This window comes from Myotis daubentonii, chromosome 1, assembly GCF_963259705.1.
Source record: "Myotis daubentonii chromosome 1, mMyoDau2.1, whole genome shotgun sequence".
Lineage (NCBI taxonomy): Eukaryota > Metazoa > Chordata > Mammalia > Chiroptera > Vespertilionidae > Myotis > Myotis daubentonii.
In genome coordinates this window covers 3,327,782-3,355,003 of record NC_081840.1, presented here as the reverse complement: position 1 = coordinate 3,355,003, position 27,222 = coordinate 3,327,782, and the positions used below count along the sequence as shown (strand labels likewise).

Here is a 27,222-nt window from a genome sequence, read left to right as displayed (position 1 = left end):
CACAGAATCATAAGAGTGACAAAATTCATCAAATTATTCATAGTTCATTAATAGTGACTATTTCCTAGAAGAACAAAAAAACTTCAGAATAACCTAGGGAATAAAACATTTGAACTGTCACCTCTGTGGCAATGGTGAAAGCCTCACTAACAGGAAACAACACGAGAGTCACTCCAGGGATCAATGAAACTGTGTAACAAGGCTATTTCTAGACTAAGATACACACTTAAAATCAATGTATACTTTTAATGGTTTTCTTAAAACTGAGACTTTGACAAGATAAACCATTCACTATAAAAAGTTCATATTTCTAGAAAATTTCCTAAAGAGTTAAGAGAAAATAATAATTCAAGCCCCCCAAACTAATCTGACTTTACAACTTTGGCCAGGCATTCCATTAGGAAATTCCCTTAGAACCACTGGCATTCTTACCAAGTATAGTGTAAAAACTCCAAAATTCCATTTGGATCAAGAAACAAAAACCATGTCCAAAAAAGCTATGAAAAAATCAGTACCCATGCCCAGCCAGAGTGGCTCAGTAGTCAACCTATGAACCAGAAGGTCATGGTTCGATGCCCAGGTTGGGCTCAATCCCCAGTGGGGGGGCATGCAGGAGGCAACCGATCAACAATTCTCATCATTGATATTTCTATCTCGCTCTCTCCCTTCCTCACTGAAATCAATAAAGATATATATATTTTAATTGGTACCTATAAAAGCCAGCTGTATGAGAGCAATAAATGAAGGTGCCATTAAGTCCACGCTAAGTCGTTATGAACTAGACATGCTACAGAAGCTGGAATGAGAGGCACAGCTTTAGGAAGAGGTCACTGAGAGAGCAGGAAGGGGGAGAGAAACTATGGCACTGCAACACGCCCTAAACATTTCCTATAAGCTTTCCTCCTTCCTGCTTCTCATTTTAGGCCCACAAAGGTTTTCTTTCGCTGGATTTTAAAATAGTTAAGCTGGTGTTCTCATGGGTAACTAATATATAGGTACCTCTTCTGTTTTGGTTTTCTTGGGACTTTCTTCTCTGTGAGGTGAGGATTTTCTCTTGACCCCTCCCATGGGATTAGGTATTTTTGTGGCTGCATTTCCTGAAGGTCGTGGTGGTGGGTTGACCAGGCGTGTTGCAGAAACCACTCTGGAGACCGCAGGCTTTGGTGGTGATGAAATGGCTGGCTGTGTGGCAGTTTGAGGAATGCTCTCGCTCGATGTACCTAATAATTAAACATTAATACATAAAAATTAAATCATCAACATTAAGGTACAAATAAAGCTTTATTTCTCTAGATTTGATATCATTGATAACTTTACATGCAAATATTAAAATGGCATTAAAAAACTGAATTCAAGCTACTTAATTAACAAATAAAAGCCATCTTTCAAAACAAAGGCTGAGTCCGGTGTGGGTCAGTGGTTGGAGGGCCAGGCCAGCCTGTGTACCAAAGGGTCGTGGGTTCAATTCCTCACCAAGGGCAGCTACCTGGGCTGCAGGTATGATCCCAGGTGGGAGGCAACCAACCAATGTGTCTCTCTCACATCGATGTTTCCCTCTCCCCCTCCTCTCCACTCTCTTTAAAATTCAAAGGAAAAAATATCCTAGGGTGAGGATTAACAAAAACAAAGAGCAAAAGCTGAAACTTCATATAACGTAAAGTCCTCTCAAACCTGTCAAACCAATTCCCTTGCCCCCTGAGCTTTCACTGGAATCCACTTGTGGCGCAGGAACTTCGGCGGCCTGGACGTTGGTCACAGATGCTGCTGTCACAGCTGGAGCAGGGCTGTTTCTGCTGTTTAAAAACATTGACAAGTAAACCAAGAAGCATGACATTTTATAAAATTACTTTCTAAGAGATTGTTCAGATTTACTTCTCAGACATATACATTAGTAACTGATTTCATATAATAAGATATAACCAACTATCAAAAACACACAAACCTTCTAAAGCAGTACTGTCCCATAGAACTTTCTATAACAATGTCCTTTATCTACGCTATCCCATATGGTAGCCACTATATAGATGAAATAAGGGCAGTGAGAAATGGAACATTTAATTTTATTTAATATTAATTACATGTAAAGTGCCACACAACTAGTGACTACCATATTAGAACGGTTCTTAAAAAATGTTATCTGCCCTGGCTGGTGTGGCTCATTTGGTTGAGCGTCCTAACCTGCAACAAGAGGTCGCTGGTTCAATTCCTGCTCAAGGCACATGCCCAGATTGCTGCTCGATACCCAGTAGGGGGCATGCAGGAGACAGCCAATCAATAATTATCTCTCATCACTGATGTTTATCTCCCTCTCCGAAATCAATAAATATATATATTTTTAAAAGTCTGCAGGATACACTTATAAAAGTTAAATATAAATATGATCTTTTGTTTTCTAATTTTTGTTACCACAGCCATATATTTCTTTCACAATAAAAAAACATTTAGCTGCTTAAAACGTCTTTAGAGTCACTTCATCCTTCCAAAAAGTTTTCCCTAACATAAACCAGCCCACGTAGATCTTCCTCTTCTTGGGAAGGTCCCTAATATGTCATAGATATGTTCCCCCACACAAAGGCAAAGCAGCTCGAGGACAGCAAAGTAATGTTGTCCCTCTTGTCTGTTCTCTTTAGTACACCACACTGCTCAGTGGAGGCAGCAGGTGTCTCAGTACATGAAACTGAAGAGGTTATAGCACAAAGAGTCATATTTGTATCAAGACATATGGGACACAAGTGTGACACAGGACAAATTACTTTCTGCAAAACTAAGAGTTAAATGGCTATTTAAAAAATATTTTAAGATGGAATAAAATTAATATTCTAAATAGATGACTTTAACAACAATCAAATATGTTTACAAATAGCCACTACACTCCCATTCCCTTGTTTTCTTACCCCTGAGAGCTGCCAGAACTGTTCAATGGACTGGTCTTCATAGCACTAGTAGGTGAAGGCACAGACATGCTGTTATCACTGTCCATAGACAAGTCGAGGCTGTTCTCATTCAGAGGTGTCAATCTGACACCTTCTGTTGAATGCTGCAATCAATAAAACATTCAATCAAATACATCTGTATTTTATCCAGATCTATGAAACATGAATGTCTTTTACTTGACATATGATTTCTACTAAAAAGTACAAATCAAAATTTAAGAAAATCAGAAGTGTCATGCTGACTATAAAAGGCATAGATTTGAGAGACACATACTCCTAACTTCTAAGAAGCCTTCAACTATAGTTCTTCCGTGGGAGAAATAAGGAGAAAGGAATGGTACATTAAACATACACACTGAATACAAAACACATTGCAAATTAAAAAGTACATGAAACGGCATGAATCTTAAATCTGAGAGCTTACATATACATACATAAATGTATTAGAAAAGCCTACTAATAATAACACGATGTTAACAATGACTATCTCTAGCTATCGGGATTAGAAGTAATTGTTAACAGATTTTTAAATTATTCTACAATAAACTTTATTGCATAATTTCAAAAAATGTCAGTAAGTGCCATTCCTAAATATTTGTAAATAAATGAGCCTCTCCAAAGCAAAGGATTCCTTAATGCTCTAAGGCAATGTAGGATTTCAACATGGTAATTCAATAGTGTAAATGATCCTATGGAAAAGACTAATTTTCTGAAAACTAAACCTTATATCCACATGTAAATCCTAATGTTGGCCCCGCTTCTTAAAAAGCAAATCACTCAAAGACAGTAACTGAATATAGGAACAACAAAAGAACTGTAAGTGGTTCTATGAATGAAAGTTGATTTCTAAAGTGACTTAAGATTTCCATTTCGGCAATTAATACTACTATAATGTCAAATTTACTTCAGCTTTTTTTCTTTCCAGAATACTCTGTTCACTTATCTACAAAAACATTTTAATAGAAATAATTTGCATTGTTGACAAAAACTCACATCCCATACGTGTGTGCGTGTATGCTCTAATTTTTAATTTAGAGCTAGAGAAACCACTATGTACATAAACAAACACTTTATTCCTCTTTTCCCAACCCCAGCCCCAGTTATCCATCCATTATGGTGAATTCAGTGGTTATTGTTCGCTAACATATACTTTTATTTCATATTCTCTTTTAAATCATATATGGTCTTGACCTAGCTGGTTTGGCTCAGTGGACTGAGCGTTGGCCTGTGGACTCAAGGGTCCCAGGTTCGATTCCAGTCAAGGGCACATGCTCAGGTTGCAGGCTCAATCCCCAGTAGGGGGCATGCAGGAGGCAGCCAATCAATGATAGTCTCTCATCACTGATGTTTCTCTCTCTCTCTCCCTCTCCCTTCCTCTCTGAAATCAGTAAAAATATTATTTTTTTAAAAATCATATATGGTTTTACATTTTTTAAACTTGTAAACTTCACATGAATGTACAGATGGTACATACTCATCTGTACCTTTTTAACTCAACATACTATGTAGCTGTAGTTCATTTATTTTCACGGGTATGTTCAAGTATTCCATTATAGGAATAAGTCATTTATTTTTGAAACCAAGTAAGCAAATATCTCTGAACTAAAATCCCAGTAAGTCCTCTATAGTAAGTCCAAATAATAAAAAAGCAAAGTTACTCAACAGGAAGCACTAATAACAGCATAATATAAAACATTAACTCTGGTTACCTCTGTTAGTGATTGTTATCTTCAATAACTTTAAAAAGTTAAATAAAATAAATACATGTATAATTCTTACCAAAATAGAGCCATTTTCATTGAAAAACTCCTCTAGTTTACTTGAGCTACAGAATACCTAACTGAATTAGTTTACTTTTTAAAGAAAAGGAAGTTAGATACTTATGTGGAATATTAAATGGCCAAGAAAAGGTTTTGAAGAGAATCTAAGTATTTATAAAATAAGGATACAAAGCATCGCCACTAATCTATCTAAAGTCTGAAGCAAGTGTGTGCAAGAAACCTGGTTAGGAAAAAGATTTCATATAATGCAATTGCTCCACTTAACAAATTTTTTAAACACTGTGACTATTTCAAATATAACTTATTCACTGAGCCTACAGTTTTGAAGGTCTGATAACCTGGACACATAAATTATTATATTAGTAATACTTTTTAAAGTACTTTTTAAATTTACCTTTTTCTTTTTTTGAAGCACATGATTAGGTAGTAGTTCATGGAGTTGCTTTCTTTTTACATGCATTGCAGCAATTTTCATGTCCATCTCAAACATCTTGCTGTTTATTGCTTGCCTATAAACTACACAATTAGAAAATTGTTACGAGAAATAAAAAAAAACATTTTAATAACGCAGTTCAACTCATCCAGGAGAGGCTATTCTAAGCAGGGATCATCCTTTATACATCAATACTTCATATGTATAAAATCATCAGGTGAAAACCTATCTCTACTCTGACAATTCACTGCCCGAGCTAACTAAGTCCCTTCTACCAGAAGGTTTACAAAATGAAAAAAAAAATAAACAAAACACAAAGTATATGAATTCTTCCAGTGTAAAAACTCTTAAAGTGGTAACTTTAAAGAGTCACTCTTTAAGAAACAGCGGAATTGGAGAAAAAGAGGTTCTTAAGCCCATACCCTTTAATGTTACCAGTAAAATTTTAAATTCTAATCTAAGTATGTAACAAATTCAGCAAAACAAGTCAAACGTATTTAAACATACCTAAAAAATACCTTTTCAAGAATCTGCAAGATCAAATTTTAAGACAAGGAGTAACATTTTCTATTACAGAAATAACTCAAATAACAGAGGTCACAGGAACAAAAATAATATGCTGAAAATAAATAAATCCAAATAATTTAGTTTCAGAGGGTTCCAAAAATGGAAAAATTCGTTCACTGAGTCCAACAACAAATAATTATGGAATGGATATACGTATCACACTGCTCTAGACACAGGGCATAGCAGGGAATAAGAGGCTAAAATAATTTCAGATTCTACATTCCAGTAGGAAAAATGTAATAAACAGGAAAAAAAATTAAGTAAAACATAGTTATCCTTTGAACGCAGAGGTTAGGTGCAGTGACCTCCCAGGAAGTCAAAAATACAAAGAGAACTCTAGCTGGCCCTCCACACGTGGATTCCCAACCACGGAGTGGACTCTTGAACATGGGTTTGAACTGTGTGGTGGCAAGTGATCTTTATCGTGTCAGTGGACCGGCTCAATGCAAACCTGTGTTGCTCAAAAGTCAACTATTTCATATCAGGTGGTGATAGGTGCTATGGAAAAGCTGAGTAGGAAGAAAAGAAGCTCAGCCTGGAAACTAAGATTACATGGAGTGAAGACTTAAATGAGAGTGAGGAAGTGATCTGACAGTACCTGGTGGAATAGCATTCCAGGAAGAGCAAACATCAAGGACAAAATGTCCTGAGTGGAGAGCATACCTGGAATGTTCGAGGAACAACAAAAAGGCCACAGGGAAGGAGGAAAAGTAGAGATCAGTAATCCTTTATCTAATTCTAAAATCCCAAAATCTCCCACCCAACACAGAAGTTTTTCACAAGATTGGCGCCAAAACTCGTCTGGCAACGAACCCTGACCTGACCTGTTTGTGGCTGTTTGATCTCCACCAGGGCTTACTGTGACTATCAAACAGTTCCCTGTAGAAATTCTTCAGCTAGAAATGTTGCTCCAGGCCCTGGAATGATACTAACTTTATTACTTTCTGGCCCCAAGACAGATGGATAAAGAATTCTGAACTTATAATAAAAAATGAGGTCAGACATAAGGAGAGGTCGGATCAGGTAAAGGCTTGTAAACCACAGTAAAGACTTGGACTTTTATTCCAAGTGGCATGGATAGCCATTACAGGTTTTGAACAGGTGAGGCATGATTTGGATGTTGACTGAAAGAGCTGAAGGTGGGCAAGGGCAGCACAAGGATCTGATAGCAACAGCAGTAATCCAACCACAGTGGTGTGACCTAGACTAGGCTGACAGCAGCAGAAATACCAATTAGCAGAAATCGCAATGTATTCTGAAAGCAGAGGCAAAAAAAATTTTTTTTAATGGATTTATATCAAACACAGCAGTTCCTCAAATAACGTCATTTCATTATACGATTGGAAAGGGGGGGCAGGGAGACTGATTCCTGGCCAGGATCGCAGCCTGTGTGGAGTTTGCACCTTCTCCTCATGTCTCCCCCGGGAACTCCGGTTTCCCCACATATCCCAGAGCTGTACAGTTAGGTGAGCTGGGGTGTCTAACTGTCCCAGTCTCAGTGAGTGTGAGTGTGCCCTGCACTAGAAGGGTGTCCTGTCTACCAGGAGAGGCTCCAGCCACTAATCACCTTGAATTGGAATAAGTGGAAATGATTATCTTACTTGCTCTTATTAATCTTCCTTAAATGTTATGTATAGCTCACATTTATGTCAATGTTCAACACTGTAAGTGTTTGGGATCTTTATTTAGAAATTTGGTGATGATTTTGAAACCAGAACTATGCAGTAGGAACTTAACTCATGTTTATATCAATTAACCTATGGTAAAACTGGTTTTGTTATACATATCGTTTCGCTGAAAGTCACAATTTCCAAGAATCTATCCATGACATTAAGTAAGGACTTACTATCTGAGAAAAACAAGAGAGGAGGACTCCAAGATTTTCAGCTTGAACAACTACAAGAAAACACTTGTTAAAACTTGAGATAAAAAACATTTGGAGAAGTTGGAAGAGAGTGGAGGTAAAATTTTGGGTTTTGAACAAGTTAAATTTGTTTTGTTAAAAAGAAATCTTGCCCTAACCAGTTTGGCTCAGTGGATAGAGCGTCGGCCTGTGGACTGAAGGGTCCCAGGTTCGATTCTGGTCAAGGGCATGTACCTTGGTTGCAGGCACATCCCCAGTAGGGGTTGTGCAGGAGGCAGCTGATAGATGTTTCTCTCTCATCGATGTTTCTAACTATTTCTCTCCCTTCCTCTCTGTAAAAAAAAAATCAATAAAATACTTATTTTTAAAAAACTTCAGAAAGTATTCTATTAAAATTTTCAAGATATAGGACAACTAAATATTTGCTACCCAAAAATACCTGAAAGTGCCTTGAAAATTTTGAAAAGGATATGTATTTCAGTATGCAAATGCCTAGGTACAGTGACTAGAAGATACACTGTACTCAGCTGATGACACGTATGTGTAGAATCACTAGCAGTGTGACATCTGTGAATTCCTACTGATCCAGGTGTTACCTGTTGTGATTCAGAGACCAGCAGCATTGCAATTGGTGACATAATAAAAGTTAATGTTTTAAATTGGGCAAAAGGTGATCTCTTGATATATGTGGTAGCTGCAATCCTGGAAAATTCAGATTAAAAATCCTCTTTTTTTGGTAAAATTGAGTTGAGTTCTTGCTTCAAATAATAGATAAGTTCACTAATACAATCTTTGATAAAGAGCTCAACTTAGATACAAAACAAATTTTCTTATTCAATTATCTCTACATGATTTGTTAGTTCACAAATGGTTTAAGGTGACATCAGAATTTTTACTTTGGAAAAACACACGTCTGTGGTGCTCAGCAGAGAGAGTCATCAGCACCCTCCAAATCATATCCTAAAAGCCTGTATGAGTGCTTTTGTTGTCACAATAATTAAGGGTTATTACTTGATATGGACACTAAATATGCTTCAATGTGGAGAGTTCCTCACAATAAAGAATTGGACCATGTCCTACTTACATTCCTAAAGATAAAAAACATACTTATCTGAAGCAAGAACTCAACTCAATTTTACCAAGAAAAAAGGATTTTTAATCTGAATTTTCCAGGAATGCAACTACCACATATATCAAGAGATCACCTTTTGTTGAATTTAAAACATTAGCGTTTATTGTGTCACCAATTGCAATGCTGCTGGTCTCTGAATCACAACAGGTAACACCTGGATCAGTAGGAATTCACAGATGTCACACTGCAAGTGACTCTACACATAGGTGTCATCAGCTGAGTACAGTGTATCTTCTTTCTAGTCACTGTACCTAGGCATTTGCATACTGAAATACATATTCTTTTCCCTTTATTTTTCCTTTACATTTCGAAAAATTGTTTTCTCTCCTTCTCTAAGGATGTAAAAAAAAGTTTGATGTTAAATCTGAATGTCCTTGGGGGGGACTCTTTATTGAGGACAGTGAAAACGACACACGCTGGAGTTTTTTAAATGGGGGTGGGGAGGTTGTTTGGAAAGAAAAATTGGTCCCTAAAAAAGACGTCATTCATCATCGTCTCTATACATACTCACCACTCTCTTGAAAAGCTGTGCATTTATACAGTCTTAGCTCTGTCCACTCTATCTTTAACCTATATACTGTATTATATCTCAGGTACAGGTCAATCTGAAATGCAGCTCTCATCACCCTCTCCCTCACCCATGAATAAACACTTGAGTCTATATTTGACATAGAGAATAAATTTCCTCAAGGTTACCACAAGTTTAGCTTCAGAAATTCCTACGGTGCAAGATCATTAAGGCAGTCAGGACCAGACTTGATCTTTTAGACAATCAAATATTCAGGTGGCTTCTAATAAGTAGTTGTGAACAAATCAAATTTAAAATGGTTTGACTTAACTTTAGGTCTAACATAATAGAAAAAACAATCATTTATATATTAGAAAACAGAAACTAATAATTAATCCAAAAAAATTAAGATTATTTTTATGATTAGTGTTCGCTAGCCCCAGGAAATTTTAATATTTATTACAAATATCACTATGAAATATGAAGACAAATTCAAATATGCAAGTACGTTTTGATTGTCCAAACAGAGCTATACCTGTATCTGTGAAGGACTGAATATCATAGGTGAGATCAACACTGAGATTTTCAGAGTTTTCCGTTTTTTTAAACACTAATCCAATCACCCACATCGTGCGAAATTCTTCCCTGAAAAGTAAGAAGAGTATTAATATAGTTTACCAAGCTTTCATAAAAATAGTTATCAAAGTGATTGACAACCTGAGGTATATGGAAAGACTTGAAATATAAATGTATAAGCAAATTCAGTAAAGTTCTAAGCCCAAACTCCATTAAAACTCAAAGTCCTCCCCTGAAACACGTCCTCTACATTTCTATTAATATATACACCATCAGAGCACTAGGACAAAAATACTTGTATTATCTATGTACTGATAGCCAATTTTCTTAATGATGATCCTAAAGTACCAGAGACATTGGAAACAAAAAAAAAATTATGTTCAAACCAACAAAGGAACGAAATTAACATATTGTAGAAAAACGTGAAACAAAGGATATCCTTGAAATAAAAATTTAACTAAAACTTAATTGAAAAGGCCACATGAACAGAAATTGACTGACTACACATAGTAACTGGAACAAGAGTATTTCGTACCTTTGAACATTTAATGACATATCTACTGAATGGAGCATGCAGTCTTTCAATAATTAAGACTGCAGCAACAGCCCTAACAGGTTTGGCTCAGTGGATAGAGTGTCAGCCTGTGGACTCAAGGGTCCCAGGTTTGATTCCGGTCAAGGGCATATAACTTGGTTGTGGGCACATCCCCAGTAGGGAGTGTGCAGGAGGCAGCTGATCGATGTTTCTCTCTCATCGATGTTTCTAACTCTCTATCCCTCTCTCTTCCTCTCTGTAAAAAGTGTACAAAGCTCAAATCATACTCTTTTACATGACTGCAAAGGAAATAATCTGTACAAGCAATCAGAATAACAGCTATTCTATTACAAGCACAACCTTAAATGATCCACTTATTTGTATTTTCAGTCTTTAATCCCTTTTTTAAAAAGCTTTTTATGAAAACTCACTTCACTCTCCAAAATGCAACAAAATACATATAGAATCTCATCAAACCAGAAATTAACCCATGAAAGACCCTTAAATATGAAGTGAGCCTCCTTTTATCCTATCTTCTCAATGTTCCAGAATACAAGTCAGATTTTTACAAAGTCAAATCCAAGTAAATTCTCTTTTAAAAATTAAGATAAAATGCAAAGACTGATGTTTGCTATAATAGCTATTCTGACAACCACTGCACAAAACAGGACAAGAAAGATGTTAAAGAGGAGTGCTAAAGGGCAGACTTGCATAACATGAACTCTAATTCACTAATAGGCACCTAATCATTACAATTATCAGAGAAAACAATGTATTTCAGTGGTAGTTTTTCTCTAGGAATAATTTTTCTCTTCAGATCTGATCAGGAAAACCTAAACTGTAAATCTCAAATTGGTTTTGAGCTACATATAATCAATAAATAAAAGTGACTCCAGTTATTAAAAGTTGCCTATAGGAGAACCAAGATGGCGGCATAGGTTAACGCCGGAGTTTGCTGCTTTGAACAACTACTTCAAAAGTGAAACCAAAAAACGGAAGGGACATCACCCAGAACCACAGGAACGCTGGCTGAGTGGAAGTCCTACAACTAGGAGGAAAGAGAAACGCACATGGACACTCAGAGGAGGCGCAGTGCTGAAGTCAAATTCTGAGGTGCGGAGTGCGCGGAGCGGGCTGGTGGCGGAGGGCGCGGTTGGCGTTTTCAATCGGGAGGGAGTCGCAGACTCTGAGCTCCAGATCCGGGCGAGTCTTTAGGGACCCAGACTCAAACGGGAGAAGCGGGACTGTCTGGCTTCGGTCAGAGCGAGTGCAGCTTTCTCTCCGAGGTTTGCAGCAGGTGCTGGGACTCAGAGAGGCAGAGCCCCTGGGGACAGGACTGAGAGCCGCCATAACTGCTCTCTCCGGCCCACCCTGTTGATCCTGTGCGACCCACCCCACCCAAGCCCTGCACAGAGGCATTTGCCGGATAGCCTCAGGCAAAGGCTAGATTAGCACCTCCCTAGAGGACAGAAGTTCTCTCACTGCTGACACTCATAGCTGATTCTCATAGCCACTTGGCCTGGAGGTCAAACCCTCCCTGGAATTAGCTACAACAATCAAGATTTATCTATAAGACTGCGAACAAAGACCACTAGGGGGTGCACCAAGGAAGCATAACAAAATGCGGAGACAAAGAAACAGGACAAAATTGTCAATGGAAGAAAGAGAGTTCAGAACCACACTTTTAAGGTCTCTCAAGAACTGTTTAGAAGCTGCCGATAAACTTAATGAGATCTACACGAAAACTAATAAGACCCTCGATCTTATATTGGGGAACCAACTAGAAATTAAGCTGAAATAACGAATATTATACAGACGCCCAACAGCAGACCAGAGGAGCGCAAGAATCAAGTCAATGATTTGAAATGCGAGGAAGCAAAAAACATCCAACCGGAAAAGCAAAATGAAAAAAGAATCCAAAAATGCGAGGATAGTGTAAGGAGCCTCTGGGACAGCTTCAAGCGTACCAACATCAGAATTATAGGGGTGCCAGAAGATGAGAGAGAGCAAGATATTGAAAACCTATTTGAAGAAATAATGACAGAAAACTTCCCCCACCTGGTGAAAGAAATGCGCGGAGAACCCCAAACAAAAGGAATCCAAAGAGGACCACACCAAGACACATCATAATTAAAATGCCAAGAGCAAAAGACAAAGAGAGAATCTTAAAAACAGCAAGAGAAAGAAACTCAGTTACCTACAAGGGAATACCCATACGACTGTCAGCTGATTTCTCAACAGAAACTTTGCAGGCCAGAAGGGAGTGGCAAGAAATATTCAAAGTGATGAATACCAAGAACCTACAACCAAGATTACTTTATCCAGCAAAGCTATCATTCAGAATTGAAGGTCAGATAAAGAGCTTCACAGATAAGGAAAAGCTAAAGGAGTTCATCACCACCAAACCAGGATTATATGAAATGCTGAAAGGTATCCTTTAAGAAGAGGAAGAAGAAGAAAAAGGTAAATATACAAATTATGAACAACAAATATGCATCTATCAACAAGTGAATCTAAGAATCAAGTGAATAAATAATCTGATGAACAGAATGAACTGTTGATTATAATAGAATCAGGGACATAGAAAGGGAATGGACTGACTATTCTTGGGTGGGAAAGGGGTGTGGGAGATGTGGGAAGAGACTGGACAAAAATCGTGCACCTATGGATGAGGACAGTGGGTGGGGAGTGAGGGCGGAGGGTGGGGCGGGAACTGGGAGGAGGGGAGTTATGGGGGGGAAAAAAAGAGGAACAAATGTAATAATCTGAACAATAAAGATTTAATTAAAAAAAAAAGTTGCCTATAATACTTCTCTGAGTAAAAATTAAAAATGGGAAGAGAAAATTAAAATAGAAGACTGCTTACTTGTCAGGATTTTCTTTGGGTGCTGGAAATGACTGGGGATTCACATGAGCCAGTGTAATAAATTCATTCTTCTCCAAACTTCCAACCAAGATTCGGATTTTCGATTCCACCAAGCCCACCCTAAACAAATGTCACTTAGTATTAATAAAAATTGTCAATTTAAAAAATAAAGAAAAATACATAAAACCAAATGTTTATTAAAGCAGTATTTTGAAGATCATACTTAAACACACAGGGGGCAGTTCAACTGTCTGGATCCCCATAGATAAAACAAAGCCTTATGCTCTACCCAAAAATGCTGAAGAGAAAACAGGGGAGAAGATAATCAAACCACATTTCAAACTAGGAAGATTTCAAAACATATCCTCACAAATATTTAAAGAAAAAAATAGTAAGCTAAATTAAAGCCCTTTTTTTTAACGTACTTTAAAATAAATGGTTAGGAAATGATACATGCATCTAAAGCAAACAAAAGTTGTATATGAAACCCCATATTCCTATACTTCCATTATAAGTAGCAAAGCGCCATTTATGACTAAAATCAAACTGGATGGTTTAAGAACTTCATCCCCTCTCCTACTGCGTTCTGTGGCTATCTGATTCATTTTGAAGTTTATTTTTTCTGTAAAGTCTAATCTTGTACTTACCATTCTAGGCGTTGTTTTTCTGTTGGTGCACTTGCTAGAAGTACAATATAATGCCTTTGAAGATAAAGACAACATGCTATTTATTTTATTTAAGTGCTTTGTGCTGGATATTAACACCATAAGATAATAAGCTTCATGAGTTATGTATCAGCATCAACTTAGCAAGGGGGAAATTGCAATCTCAAAATGTACATAAAATAATAAAAGCTAAATTTCCAAGTTGCTATAACCACTGGCAAGTTTAATACTTCTGTAACATTATTTTATAAATAATTACCCAAAAAGCAGCTTAATTCAAGAATGCTGAATAAACACTAACTGATAATTTGGTTCAATGACTACAGTGGAGCACTTTACCTATAAAAAGCTGCTCACTAAAATACAGTGCATTAGAACAAAATTATTTTAATGGAAATAAAGCACCAAGCAAGGTTGTAGCCACAAGAACAGGATCACTAAAATTGCATATTGCATCAGTATCTTCAAAAAGCAGTATCAAACACATCATGCTTCTTAATTCAAATAAAAGGTAGCAAAAACAAAGCCAAGTTAATTAATACTGAAGTTAGGCCTCATGACTTTTTCAAGTAACAGCATACATTTCTGTAACAAAGAAACAGACATCACTAAGGTGAGAGGATTGAGGAAATTTGATTTCTATGCAGATTCCAATGCCATTGAAATTAAGAGAAAAAAGCACCCTAGCCAGTTTGGTTCAGTGGATAGAGCGTTGGCCTGCAGACTGAAGGGTCCCAGATTCAGTTCCTGTCAAGGGCATGTACCTCAGTTGCAGGCTCCTCCCCAGCCCGGACTCTGGTCAGGGCACATGCAGAAGGCAACCAATTGATGTGAGAAAAACACATCAATGTTTCTCTCTGCCTTTCCCTCCCTCCCCCACTCTCTCTAAAAATCAATGGAAAAGTATCCTTGAATGAGGATTAAAAAAAAAAAAATTAGAGAAAAAGCAAGTTTTTAGAAAATACCATCAAGACCAAATAACTATTTTAAGTACTTTTTAAAACAAACTATAACTGAAGCATAATTCATACAATTCCATTTGATAAGAGTAGAAAGTTCAGTCCTATACACTCTCCTACAGAATCGTTTTACAGGTGCTGCAAGCCAAACTCCTCACTTCACCTCAAAGAGCAAACTAACATTATCAGGTTTAAATTACTTTATTCATTCAAAAGGCTGGACCTTTTGTTATCTTTCCCATTTTACAGATTAAGATTTCTGTCCAGAAGCAAATGTATGCCTGAGACCCAGAAAAGAAACCACCACCAGCCCTAGTTCAAATTAGCCACCCACCCCTCGAAGATAGAGGCAAGGGGTACTGAAGATTTGGCAAGTTTAAGCATTTATTTTAACCAAACTCCTTTAAAACAGACTATTTGATTATTTATGCTCACAAATTATTTGGGGGGGAAAAAAGTTCTGATTTTTCATAGTTGTGGAACTCAGACCTAGACTTGTACAATGGGTAACACCTGAGGAGGGCTTGAGAAGTTCAAATGAGTTAAAGTTAAGCTCAAATACTTATAAATTAATGGAAACAGGGGTGATGTATATACATACAAAAACATACAGCAAGATATGTGAATACGCAGTCTAAATCCGTACAGACTACTACTTCCTTTCCCATTTTAACCTGCTCAGCATTGTTGGGAGCAAACCAATACAGCTGACCCTTGAACCACACAGGTATGTATGAACTGCACAGGTCCACTCATATGTGATTTTTTTTTCAATAAATACTGTAAATGCGTTTCCTTATGACTTTAATAACATTTTCTCTCTAGCTTACTTTATTTTAAGGACAAAGGATGCAATACTTATATAACATACAAATTGTCTCTCAATTATTTATGTTAACAATAGCGTTTCTAGTCAACAGCACAGTATTAGTAGTTAGGTCTTTGGGGAGCCAAAGTTACACAAAGGCTTCACCTGCAGGGGGGTTTTAGTGCCCCAACCCCTGCATTTCTCAAGGGTCAACTGTATATAGAACAAGCACAGATGCCCAGTCAGTCAGTCACATGGAAGCACTTCCCAAAGCTCATGCATTATGTGCACACAGAACCCTACTCTCAGGAGCCCTAAGTTTTATTCAATCAAACAAATCCTAACAAGATCAGTCACCTGATTTCCAGTTCCCTAGGAAATTGAAGATGAGCAGATTTAAAAAACAAAAACAGGGAAAAGCAGATAGCTCTCTGACAAAGTATAACAACTTATAACAAGAGACAACAAAGTATAAAAAGCAAGCATACATAAAAACTCAAAAAAAGCAAAATTGTCTGGGTTCACCTAGCTTAGGGACAAAACACGCCATCTCTAAATCACTTTACCACACTATTAAAATGGATATTCTTAATGACCATCTGAGTCTTCAACAAAATCTAAAATGTACAATGTTCTCTATTTACTAAGGCAAATATACAAATCATTTAAACATATTTTGTTGGCAATTCAAAGGTTAATGTTTGAAGTTTAGAGTTCGACTGGTTCTTGATGAGTTGGGGGGAGGGTCTCTACTCTGTACATTGTTTAAATACAAATGCATTTATTTCAACAAAGCGGCGAGTGTTGAATAACTGATAAATATTTATGCTGAGGTTAAATGTCCTTTACTCAGCCACATTTAAGCAAATTTAAAGTGGTAGATACAAAATACAATAGTTTAGTTTAACATAAATAACTTGCCATCAGGAACTTATTTATAAAACAAAGACTCGCCCATGGAAGAAACTAAGAGCAGAATCCCAACTCAGTATAAGTCTTAAAAACCGGAATTGGTGTTCAGTTCCTCAAATCCCTATCAGAGCATAAAGACCAAGTAGTACTAAATTTAGACTATTTTGTTGCTGTTCAAAAAAATAAAATGTAATCCCCTATTTCATTCTGTCAGGCTTCAGGCACTCAGATGCCCTCAGAGACACTTTCAAGTATTAATGTAACAGCAATTAACATTTCCCCAAATTTAAAATTTATCTATTCCCAATAATAAATTTAAGTATAAAATTGTGCTCCAAATGAATTAAACCCTATTTAAAAACTCCTAAGAACATTTAATTTAGTTGCTATTATTACTTAATAACTATTTACCCCCTAAAAAGTATCTTGTAAGTAGGTTTCCTATTTCATACATTAATATTTTACCTGGGTAGATCATAGCTCATATGAGTGAAAATTTAATTCTTTGAAAAAATCCATGCTATTCCATCTTTAAGTAACTCTGGACCAAGACTTATAGTTCACTATTTTTAGTTTTTAAAACATTTTAAGGCTAAAGTATTTTATACATATGTACTTGTTGAAATTATAAATTATTAATCTTACACCTTAAACAACATTCTGGCTTTTTTCCTATATCTTCTCTTGTTTCCTAGTGAAATCAAATACCTAAAATAAGTATTCACAGTTACTATGCCAATAATAACTTATTTTATTGCAAATTCATATATTTTAAAAGACAGTCCAGGCTGGCCTGTGTGGCTCATTTGGTTGGAGTATTGCCCCGTCCACTGGAAGGTTCCATTTCTGATCAGGGCACATGTCTAGATTGCAAGTTCAGTCCCCACTCAGGGTGTGCCTTGGAGGCAACCGATTGATATGGCTCACATCGATGATTCTCTCTCCCTTCCTCTTTAAAAAAAAAACAAAAAACAAAAAAACCCCTCAAATCTTTAAATACCTCTGAAGTCTAATCAAAGCATTTATTTACTAGAAATTTGAGAAAATTTTTTGAAGAAATTCAATTTGGTATAGAGAGAATTAGCCCATCGTTGTCATGACTTCAAATCTGTTTTCCAAGAACTCACAGCTGAAATTTTATTTTTCCTGACATAATTTCCTATTTGTTGCTATATCCTAATGTCTAATTAAGTTTAGTCATTTGTGATAACCTACAATGATTGTTTCAAGAGAATTCAGTAGATGGGAATCTATAATCTTTTCAGTAGACTGAAGAGCTGACAGACGCTATTTGGCATAGATTGAAAGACAGTCTAAAAGTTTTAAAAGAAAAAGATTAAGCAAACTTAAAAAAAAACTTTCCAAGTTCTAATAATACAAATTTATTCAAATGGATAACACTATGAAGCTTTGTTCAATTTCAACAGTAATCTTTCCTAAAGTAAAGAAAGACACTGAAGTACTTTCAAGAACTTCATTCTACCCACCTCTCATCTTATGAGGAAATGAGATAGGAAAAAGAATGAATCTAGCTTCATCTTTGAGTCTCAGGCATTAAGAGATGTTGCTACTTGTCTATAAAACCAATTTATTACTCTCCACACAAGTAATTATGTACTCTATTATGTAGTTTTTAAAGTATCAGAATATATGTTCATTAGCTTCAATGTTCAAAAGTGCTCCCTAAACACTGATTCAAATAAAAAACAAACAAAAATTATCTGCCAAATGGAAAAGCACAACTTATGGGGAATAAGTAATAAACAAGAACATTCAATGTTATGCTATTTAACTGTTTACTGGCAAGGTAGTGCTCCCAGAACACAATTAAGCTGGCTCCATCACTGCTATTTCATGCAAAAGATACAGAAACAAAACACAGAGACATCATGAAGGTCATCATTCTTGTTTTTAATTGGGGAAATAGCATAAAGCAATCTTACTTCGATTATTACAAAACACAATCCACAAAATCAAATGGTCAGGAAAGTTTCAACCATTAAAGAAAAAAAATTAAGTGGGACTTTGGCAAGTTTTCAGCTCAGGGCAAATAAAAGTGCAAGTCCATTTTTTTTTTTTTAAAGTAAGATTTATTGTAACTTACAATTTCATCAAAACCAACACAATCAGGCTTTTAACCTGTACTAAGGTGTTAAACCATTATATTAAAACCATTAGTAAAAACTATTACCCCAACCTAGATTCCAAAAAAATTTATTTGTGGAAATATTTAAAGGGGCTTTGTTAACATTAGGGGGAATCTGTAGGCCAATTGTATGCTGTTAACTATTGAAAACATTAAACTATAATGACACTTTATTAGCTTTGCCTATGTTATAGAGAATCTTAATGATAAGTAAGTTTCCAGAAATAGCTGAAAATACTTAGTGTCTTAATAGAGAATATTAACTACAAATTTTAACAGTTCACTCCTTTGCCAGGGTATACAGATTTTGAGGTTTGGTGAGGACTAACATGTATCTACAAAATTGAAGTTTCTACAAATGTAGGAGTCTAGTTACAGAAAGCAGCAAAACTGTAGGGGCCATAGTTAACCTTGACAGATAAAAAAATAAGGGGTTTAACTAAAAACAGTGCAAACTCTGTGACAGGCAAGTTCTGTAGAAGATGTTTAAAGACAAATTCAGAACTATATTCATCTAGCAAGAAGAGACTGCACATATGAACCATTACTTAAGAGAGCAACATGTCCAACATGCCTTAAAATACATACTTGTACTTCTGAAAGAAGTTTGGAGCTTCAAAAAGTTTGGACCACTCTCCCTTACTCAGCAAAATTTCATCTGTGATAGCAAGACCTAAATTAAAAACACATTAAAATGTTTGTATGGTTCAGTCTAACAACCTAGAGTTTTAAAGATCTTAAACATACCACATGCGTTCACTAAAACCTAAAATAATTTTATCAAAAGGCAACTTTAGTCAATAAGTTTAGAGCATAAAGATTCTTACATACAAACACTTTTCAAAAAAGCTGGAGGACGTTTTTGAGCCCAGAGTCTGGTATATTCCCATTAGTCTAAAATTCCACGCTCAGAGAATGACTTTAAAAACTGAAGCACTATAGCTACTCAAGAAATTTTTCCCCAAAGCTTTGTTTCTTGTCTTTCAAAACCATGCTTCCTGCTGACTCTAAAAGGACAGCGTATCTTCCCACAGGAGGCTGTTTAGGCCACCTAAAAACATGGTTCCCTCGGAGTTTGAGGCTGGAAGTTGTACAGCTAATCCTACTTCCTAGGCTGGTGTCAGTCCAATCCAACAATCCCGTTCCAGTAACTTCCTCAAAGACTGACAATAGCTGTACTTTCAAACAAACAGTACTATTGGGGTTCAGAAAAGTTTAGAGTTTCTTCCAAAATAACAGGCAGTTTGAACCCAATCCTGCTCAAAGTTCTTTCCAAGAATATAGTTTGCTAAAAACATCTCATTTCATGAGGTTATTTAAAATTTTACATGCCAATCATATATGGCACTAAACCAACCCGAAAAAGCCCTGCTGCTAAGAATATGGCTTTAAATACTGGTTAGTCTCTCTATATAATCAAAAGTAAACTGCCTAAAAGGAATTAAACTTTTTCATATCAATTCACAAATATATATTGTAATCAATAAATAAAAACACCAAAAATCTACCTTGGTGAACGCTTTCTTCAATTTAAATTGTATGCCCAACTACTGGGTCTACAATGACTATGTAAATCCTTGTGTATAAAGGAGAGCATAAGGATAACCACTTACCTTGTTTAAACTCCTCAACCATGACCATCCGTGTTGAAACGGACACATTGTACGTGGAGTTCTGCTGTGGGTATGCTGGTGTAATTATAGGCATAAGATGGTACCTATCACTGGGGTTTACCTACATATAATAACAGCCAATCAGTTTCTTCAAGTACATATGCAACAGATACTTGGACTTTTTACCCCTTGTTAAACTGAACCAATGATTAAATTTTATTTCATTCATAGCTGGAGTTGAGAAAGAAAAACCATGTAAGGAGACATTGTTTTTATAGGAATTCTATAGAATCGGGATTTGGTGGAACTAATGGTCTGTTTCACTCACTCAGGCATGAGTATTTTGGTAACCTCTCTACAGAAACTGTGTGTGCCTGCCGAGCAAAAAAGATCCTACTTAGACGGCTACTGATGTTTAGTTTTTCTTTTTTCAACAACAGAAATGGGGATGCACACACAATTACACTTTTCAGAAATGTCTTACTCCAATATTCTGTGTGAAACAAATTTTAAACAAGATAAAACTTATACTTTAATATACCCTCAACATATAAAGAATTAAGCTTAATTTATTAACATATGTTGAAACTATATTTTCCATGTTGGTATCCTTTTATGAGATAATGAACTGATTTAATAACTGTTTATCTTAATCCATATACTAGGGATAAGTGGCATATTTCCTCAAAGAAAACTGTAAACTCACATCTCTCCAAAAATGCCTTTGGGTATGGAAAACTTGAAAATATACAACTTGAAATAATTAACATAACTTGAAGCTAATAATTTTGATACTGTAATAAGATAGCGAAACAATGTAGAAAAATAGAATTTTATAAACCTCTAAAGCCTTATTCAAACCTAAATATTTTACCTATTAAAAAAGTGCATGTTGTTAACATTTAAATGGAGTAAGCAGTAAAGACCGGAACTTCCCAAGCAGAGTGGAAGCTCTTTAGCACAACCTTGTTTCTGTCATCTGAAATACCCAAACCAATTTTTATAATTACATCATAGAAATTAAAGTTATATGCTTAGAAGGTATCTGCCACAGGTAAATATTAAGCAACAGTTTTCCTATAACAACCCAATTTTAACAATATTTAGATCAAATAAAAAAATACAGGGATTTTTAGTATCCTTTTATTTTTTTTTTAAGCACAAATGCCCACACAGTTTGACTTACAAGGTAGTTCTATATAAAATAAATTAAAATGTTAGTGAACTTGATATTATAAATATGTACAATTAAATGTAGTTTACAGGGTACATAATTATGCTTCTCACATCAGAAGACAATTATAGCTGAGGTTATCTAAGAGAAAGTGTAATACGAACATGTCCACTCATAGGTAAAAGGATGGAAAGTGTCCCTGAAGTTTATGCAGATGACTTTTACTTGTTATTGCACAGTGTGAATTTGTAGGGGAAAAAATAATACACTAACCCTTGGGTCCCATACAGGCAAATTAAGATTGCATTCTTCAGGCTGTTTCAATAGCACTGGATTTGGCCATTCCCTGTTTAAAAAGATTGTAGCACTTGATAAGACTTGGATATTACCATCTAAACGTATTTTGTTAAACATACAGCATTGTGAATGTGATCCTTCTTCATTCCTTTTGCCCTTTTGGTATACATAATCTTTTATTCCTGTTGACGTTAAGCTACTTGAAACACTTTTCCTCTATGAAATTAACTTAAACCACTTGGTAGCTTTCTCAAACTGAAGTAAAACATCTTGTCCGCCCCTCAAAGAACTGATAACGCACTATTTAAATTAAAAAGTACTACTCCAAGACATCTGACATGTTCACCTCAACCCCTAACAGATAAATCCTCTTGAAAGACAAAAATCCTATCTTTAGCTCATTCCAAAGACAACTGAGAATGAAAAAGTTAACTCATTATAGGCAAAGCATAAATAATTATAAAAATTGATTAGGACATTTTTCTCTGCCGCATAACTGAAGGTTATGAGTATGTGTAATAAAAATTTGTGATGTGAACACATAATTTTCAAGATGCACTCTATGAGCTAGCCACTTCAGTCCTTTATGGAAGAGATTAAAAACTGGAAAACATTTGCCATTCTCCATATCAAGGTTAACATCTTTAACATTGTATTTGCTATATATGTGTAGCATTAAGAAAAATTCTGACATTCTTTAGTTATCCTCATCAAACCTGATTAGACATGATGAAGTACTACCAAAACCATAAAGAACAGAATGTGTCTTTAAGTGTGGCACAGGCTTTACATTATCAACTGTATTAAAAGAACCCTCTGATTTTTATAAACTAGAAAAGACTTTTTGTTCCCAAGGGAAGAGGTATAGGAATTGGCAGGCATAGATGAAAGACAAATCTCTAAAATTTGATTAAAACCAAAAACCCTGAGCTTTTGGGCCAAAGCAACTAATACAAAATGCCAATAACCTTTTATCTTATTGTTTCTTAAAAAAAAAAAAAAAGTGGCACTAGCTGGTTTGGCTCAGTGGATAGAATGTCAGGCCCGCGGACCAAAGGGTCCCAGGTTCGATTCTGATCAAGGGCACATACGTACCTTGGTTACAGGCTCGTCCCCGGCCCAGGCCCTGGTCAGGGCATGTGCAGGAGGCAACCAATCAATGTGTTTCTCTCACATCAATGTTTCTCTCTCTCTCTCTTTCCCTCTCTCTTCCATTCTCCCTAATAAACAATGGAAATATATCTTCGGGTGAGGATTAACAACAACAACAACAAAGTGAACTTCCTGAAATAAGGGAGTTAAAGAAAAATCTGTGCAGGGTTAATGAATAATCTCAGAGCGATGGTCAATTAATTGCCATTTTTCAAGCAGTTAGTTATTCTTGAAAGCTTTTTATATAGCCCAGCAGGGGTGGCTCAGTGGTTGAGTGTCAACCCATGAACCCAAAGGTCACGGTTTAATTCCAGGTCAGAGCACATGCCCAGGTTGCAGGCTCAATCCCCGGTGGTGGGAGTGCAGGAGGCAGTCAGTCAATGATTCTCTCTCATCATTAATGTTTCTATCTCTCTCTCTCCATCTCCCTTCCTCCATGAAATCAATAAAAATGTATTTTTTTAAAAAGCTTTTTATATAGTTTGCATCTTAATGGGCAGCTGAAAGCAAAAACAATCAAGAAACTAAGGGACTACAGATTTAGAATAATTCAAAGAGAAAAAGGTGGTGTATATATAAAGTTTATCCCAAGTAGCTGATATCCCAGCCTATCAAGTCACTAAATTACAGACATTACAGCTAAAATTCAGAGTTTATTTAGAGGGTAAGTTTCTGCAGGAGGTACAAATAGCAACTGCCTGACTATCCTGGGAAAGCTAGGGAATAGGAATGGAATTAAGTTTGCCATTTTATATACATGACCTCCCCCACCAAGACTACCTAAATGGCTACAACATGAACTAAAATTTGAATCTGAAATCAGCTGCAGAAATGTCATAGAAATAAGACTGAACTTCAGTGTCTATAATCAATTTTATTTTAATATAATCTAAACACATACCATTTAGAAAATACCAAGAAAAATTTATGTACAAGAGTTGATGCTATTGCATTTGGATAAAGCTGGCAAGTTCTTGCTACTAGCATAGCCCAGGAAACACCACCGAGGAAACCTAATATATTGGAATAGATGTTGTGGCCTGTTGATAAGGGAAAAGCAAAAAGAAAAGTTAGTGTTGAACAAAAGCTTAAATAGTTTTAATAAGCTAGCCAACAAATTCTGAACTCACGTTTGGCCCACAGTTTGATAGCTCTCAGAGTTAACCTGAAGTTGTCAATGTTTGGTACTAGGTGTAAAATTTCATCGGTTACCCTGCAACCTGATTAACGGGAGTGAAAAAAGACAAAACATTGAATCATCAAAAATTTAATGATAATATTTCTTTTAAATTTCTGAGATTAATGTCAAACTTAAAAACTTTATTGGTAAAATCAATAATGTTAATTAAATTAAGAGGCAAATAAAAAACTGTAAAACTTTCATCTCCTATCAAAAGCAGTACCCTCAACCAAGAATCTGAACTGTAATGTGCTTCATCTCAAACTTTCAACCCATAATTAATCTAATCCAGAAATACTGAGGAAGGCTTGAGCCACTTAAATTGCCAAGATTTGTTCTTCAAGAGCATGGTAACAAGCAGTGCTAATACACGTATTCAAAGGCAATCTTTTAAGTACAACAGTTGAAAACATTACAAAGGACATCGGAATCAAAATTAATTAGAGTTACATTGTAAAACCAAATCATTAGCAATAGAGTGCCAATGTCAGACAGTCTTTAAATGGCCCAGGAGATTAAAAAGAAAAAAAAGAAGTGAAAAATGAATAAAATAAATTACCAAATACCCACTATAATCTGATAAATAAGGCACATTCAATTTGAATAACTATGGATAAACAATATGGCTATAAAACACTTCATTAAACTTGAGTTTAAACTATTTCATATTTGACAAAAACTGCTACTATGCAAAAGGAAGTAGGTTTTCACATACCGTTAAGACTTCTTATGCATCTTATATCTAAATTTTTAAGGAGACTGTCATCTCGTAAGTCCAAGTCTTCTGGAATAGTCTGTAGTGCTAATCTTGCAAATAAAATATCAATCTAAAACAAAAACAAAACTCAACATTCTGTATCTATCAAACTATTTTTAGGTGTTTCTTTAAAAAGGAAAGCATTTATATTCCATAAAGCCAGGATCTTTTCATCAATTACCAACATGACAATGTCTCCAAGAGCACAATCAATATTAATTCTCTCATAGGTATTTTAACCAGATAATGTTTTATGAAACAGAACATGCATAAATACCTATTTGTCATTTTAATCATACTAAGTTTGATTTCCTATAAAATGCACCTACTGGATTTACTAAGTTTGCTAAATGTATACACTGGGTCACTTAAAATTAACTGTTTCGTTCTCCATCTATATGAACTGTAAAATGAACTATAACAGGTACACAAATATAAGGCTATATTTAGCACAAATATACCTTTTATTAAAAAAGAAGCTCTTTATTTTAAAAACTTACATATCTATACTATTATATTATAGTATGTTTCTCCAACTTAGTTTGACTAAGAAAGCAAAAACAATACTGGCTAATTTTGAAGGCTTTTAGAATACAAGTGACATTCCATTTCTTTTTTTCAAGAAAAGGTTGGTGTCCAAAGAAACTTAGCAGAGATTTGTTCATTATTCCTGAGGGTACCATTTCATGTTTCCAGAACTCTGGATGTTGCTTGAAACAAGCCTTTGATAAGATCACTTCAAAAACAAGTATTTTAAGAGCTTACTATGAAAAATCATTCACATGAACGTATATGTGATAGGAAAAACCTATACATATAAAAATAGTACTTACGGTGTAGCATGTTTTTTAATAAAACAGATTCTAAAGCCCCAACTTAGACAAAAATAAAGATTATATGCTCACAAAAATATTAACTCTAGAAAGCAACTAGATGATGACACTGACATTTAAAAAATAAATAAAATTGCCCCCACGGTGTGGCTCCGTGGTTAAGCGTTGACCCATGAACTAGGAGGTCATCAGTTTGATTCCAGTCAGGGCACATGCTCAGGTTGCAAGCTTGATCCCCGGTACAGGGCATGTAGGAGGTAGCCAATCAATGTTTCTCTCTCATAATTGAGTTTCTTTTTTTTTTTTTAATATATTTTTATTGATTTCAGAGAGGGAGAGAAAGATAGAAACATCAATGATGAGAGAGAACCATTGATTGGCTGCCCTCTGCACACCCCGTACTGATCAATTACACATAGCAAAAGCCACCTTACCTCTATTCCATCAAAACACAGTTTGATAACTGGCACAAATGCCTCTTCAACAGCCTGAAAGAAAATCCAACAAGTTTAATGTCTCTGAAACTACACACTAGCTCTACACTAATTTTAGTATTTTTTGATGAATGTGATATTTGAAATTATTTGAAAACAATTTAGCATAATATCTTACAGATTCTCAGCAACTAGCTTTAACACACTAGAATCTTGAATTAGACAAGCTTAAGTTCAAATCCTTGACTTCTGCCACTCAGATATGTTACTGTGGCCAAAATACATAATATTTATTTTGTTTGTCTTATTTCCTACTCTGTACACCAGATTTATGATTTCTGGTTTATTGTAAAGAATAAAATGCAAGCATACATGTTATGTACTTAAAAGGGTTTGGCAAATTTTAAGAGTTCAACAAATGATGTCTATATCATAAAACTCACTCAAATGACTAATTTTGATAACTCCTCCCGTTTCACCCCGAACATTTACGTACTCTTAAATCTTTTACTTCTTCCTGTAATTTCAACTTATCATAGAATGAGGTGAAAAAGTCACTTCGATCAACATGCCTTGGTGCAACACACAACGCATCAATATCGGCACCTAGAAAAGATTAAGACCATCAACCATTAATTTCTATTAAAAAAAATTCTTTTTGCGTCTTACCATGGCAGTTTTTGATGTTGAAAATCTGTTAACATTATATTGGTGAACCAATAAAAATGCACCCCTCCCCTTAAAAAAAAATTACCAGTCAATATAGGAATAACATGATTCTAATTAATGGGATATGTATTTTCCTGTAGCATCCTCTAGTTGCAATGACCCGGGTGAGCTGGGAGACAAAGAAAGGACTAAGATAGGACTTTTATGATGAAGAGAAGGAATTATTCAAGAATAGACCCAACATCTTGATGTTATTAGTCATACACATGTCCATTAGTGAAACAAAGAAATAGTTTTCTTCTATACATAATGTGACTAGTTCTTATGGGCTCCTACCTAGCCCCTAAATGGGATAAAAAGGATAAATATCAAGAAAGACCACTGGCAAAAATCCAATGAGGCAGACAATGAATGCTAAGATATTTGTT

General features: G+C 35.6%; 1 protein-coding gene across 11 annotated transcripts in view; it reads right to left on the bottom strand.

Annotated features, from left to right (window-relative positions):
* PAPOLA (poly(A) polymerase alpha) overlaps positions 1 to 27,222 on the bottom strand; it is a 61,134-nt gene that overhangs the window by 10,291 nt on the left and 23,621 nt on the right. For 5 of the 11 annotated variants that reach the window (XM_059686073.1, XM_059686081.1, XM_059686077.1 and 2 more), the window contains exons 5-19: positions 26,622 to 26,731; positions 26,126 to 26,179; positions 24,817 to 24,928; positions 24,052 to 24,141; positions 23,823 to 23,961; positions 21,746 to 21,818; positions 20,299 to 20,419; positions 19,274 to 19,358; positions 13,843 to 13,896; positions 13,196 to 13,315; positions 9,754 to 9,863; positions 5,109 to 5,230; positions 2,895 to 3,037; positions 1,672 to 1,793; positions 1,000 to 1,220 (exon numbers count right to left, since the gene is read on the bottom strand). In XM_059686073.1, the coding sequence (XP_059542056.1) occupies positions 1,000 to 1,220; positions 1,672 to 1,793; positions 2,895 to 3,037; positions 5,109 to 5,230; positions 9,754 to 9,863; positions 13,196 to 13,315; positions 13,843 to 13,896; positions 19,274 to 19,358; positions 20,299 to 20,419; positions 21,746 to 21,818; positions 23,823 to 23,961; positions 24,052 to 24,141; positions 24,817 to 24,928; positions 26,126 to 26,179; positions 26,622 to 26,731 (1,676 nt within the window). Of the gene's footprint in view, positions 1 to 999; positions 1,221 to 1,671; positions 1,794 to 2,894; positions 3,038 to 5,108; positions 5,231 to 9,753; positions 9,864 to 13,195; positions 13,316 to 13,842; positions 13,897 to 19,273; positions 19,359 to 20,298; positions 20,420 to 21,745; positions 21,819 to 23,822; positions 23,962 to 24,051; positions 24,142 to 24,816; positions 24,929 to 26,125; positions 26,180 to 26,621; positions 26,732 to 27,222 lie in introns of those variants that run through there. The other 6 variants (XM_059686095.1, XM_059686100.1, XM_059686071.1 and 3 more) reach the window with 4 other exon arrangements.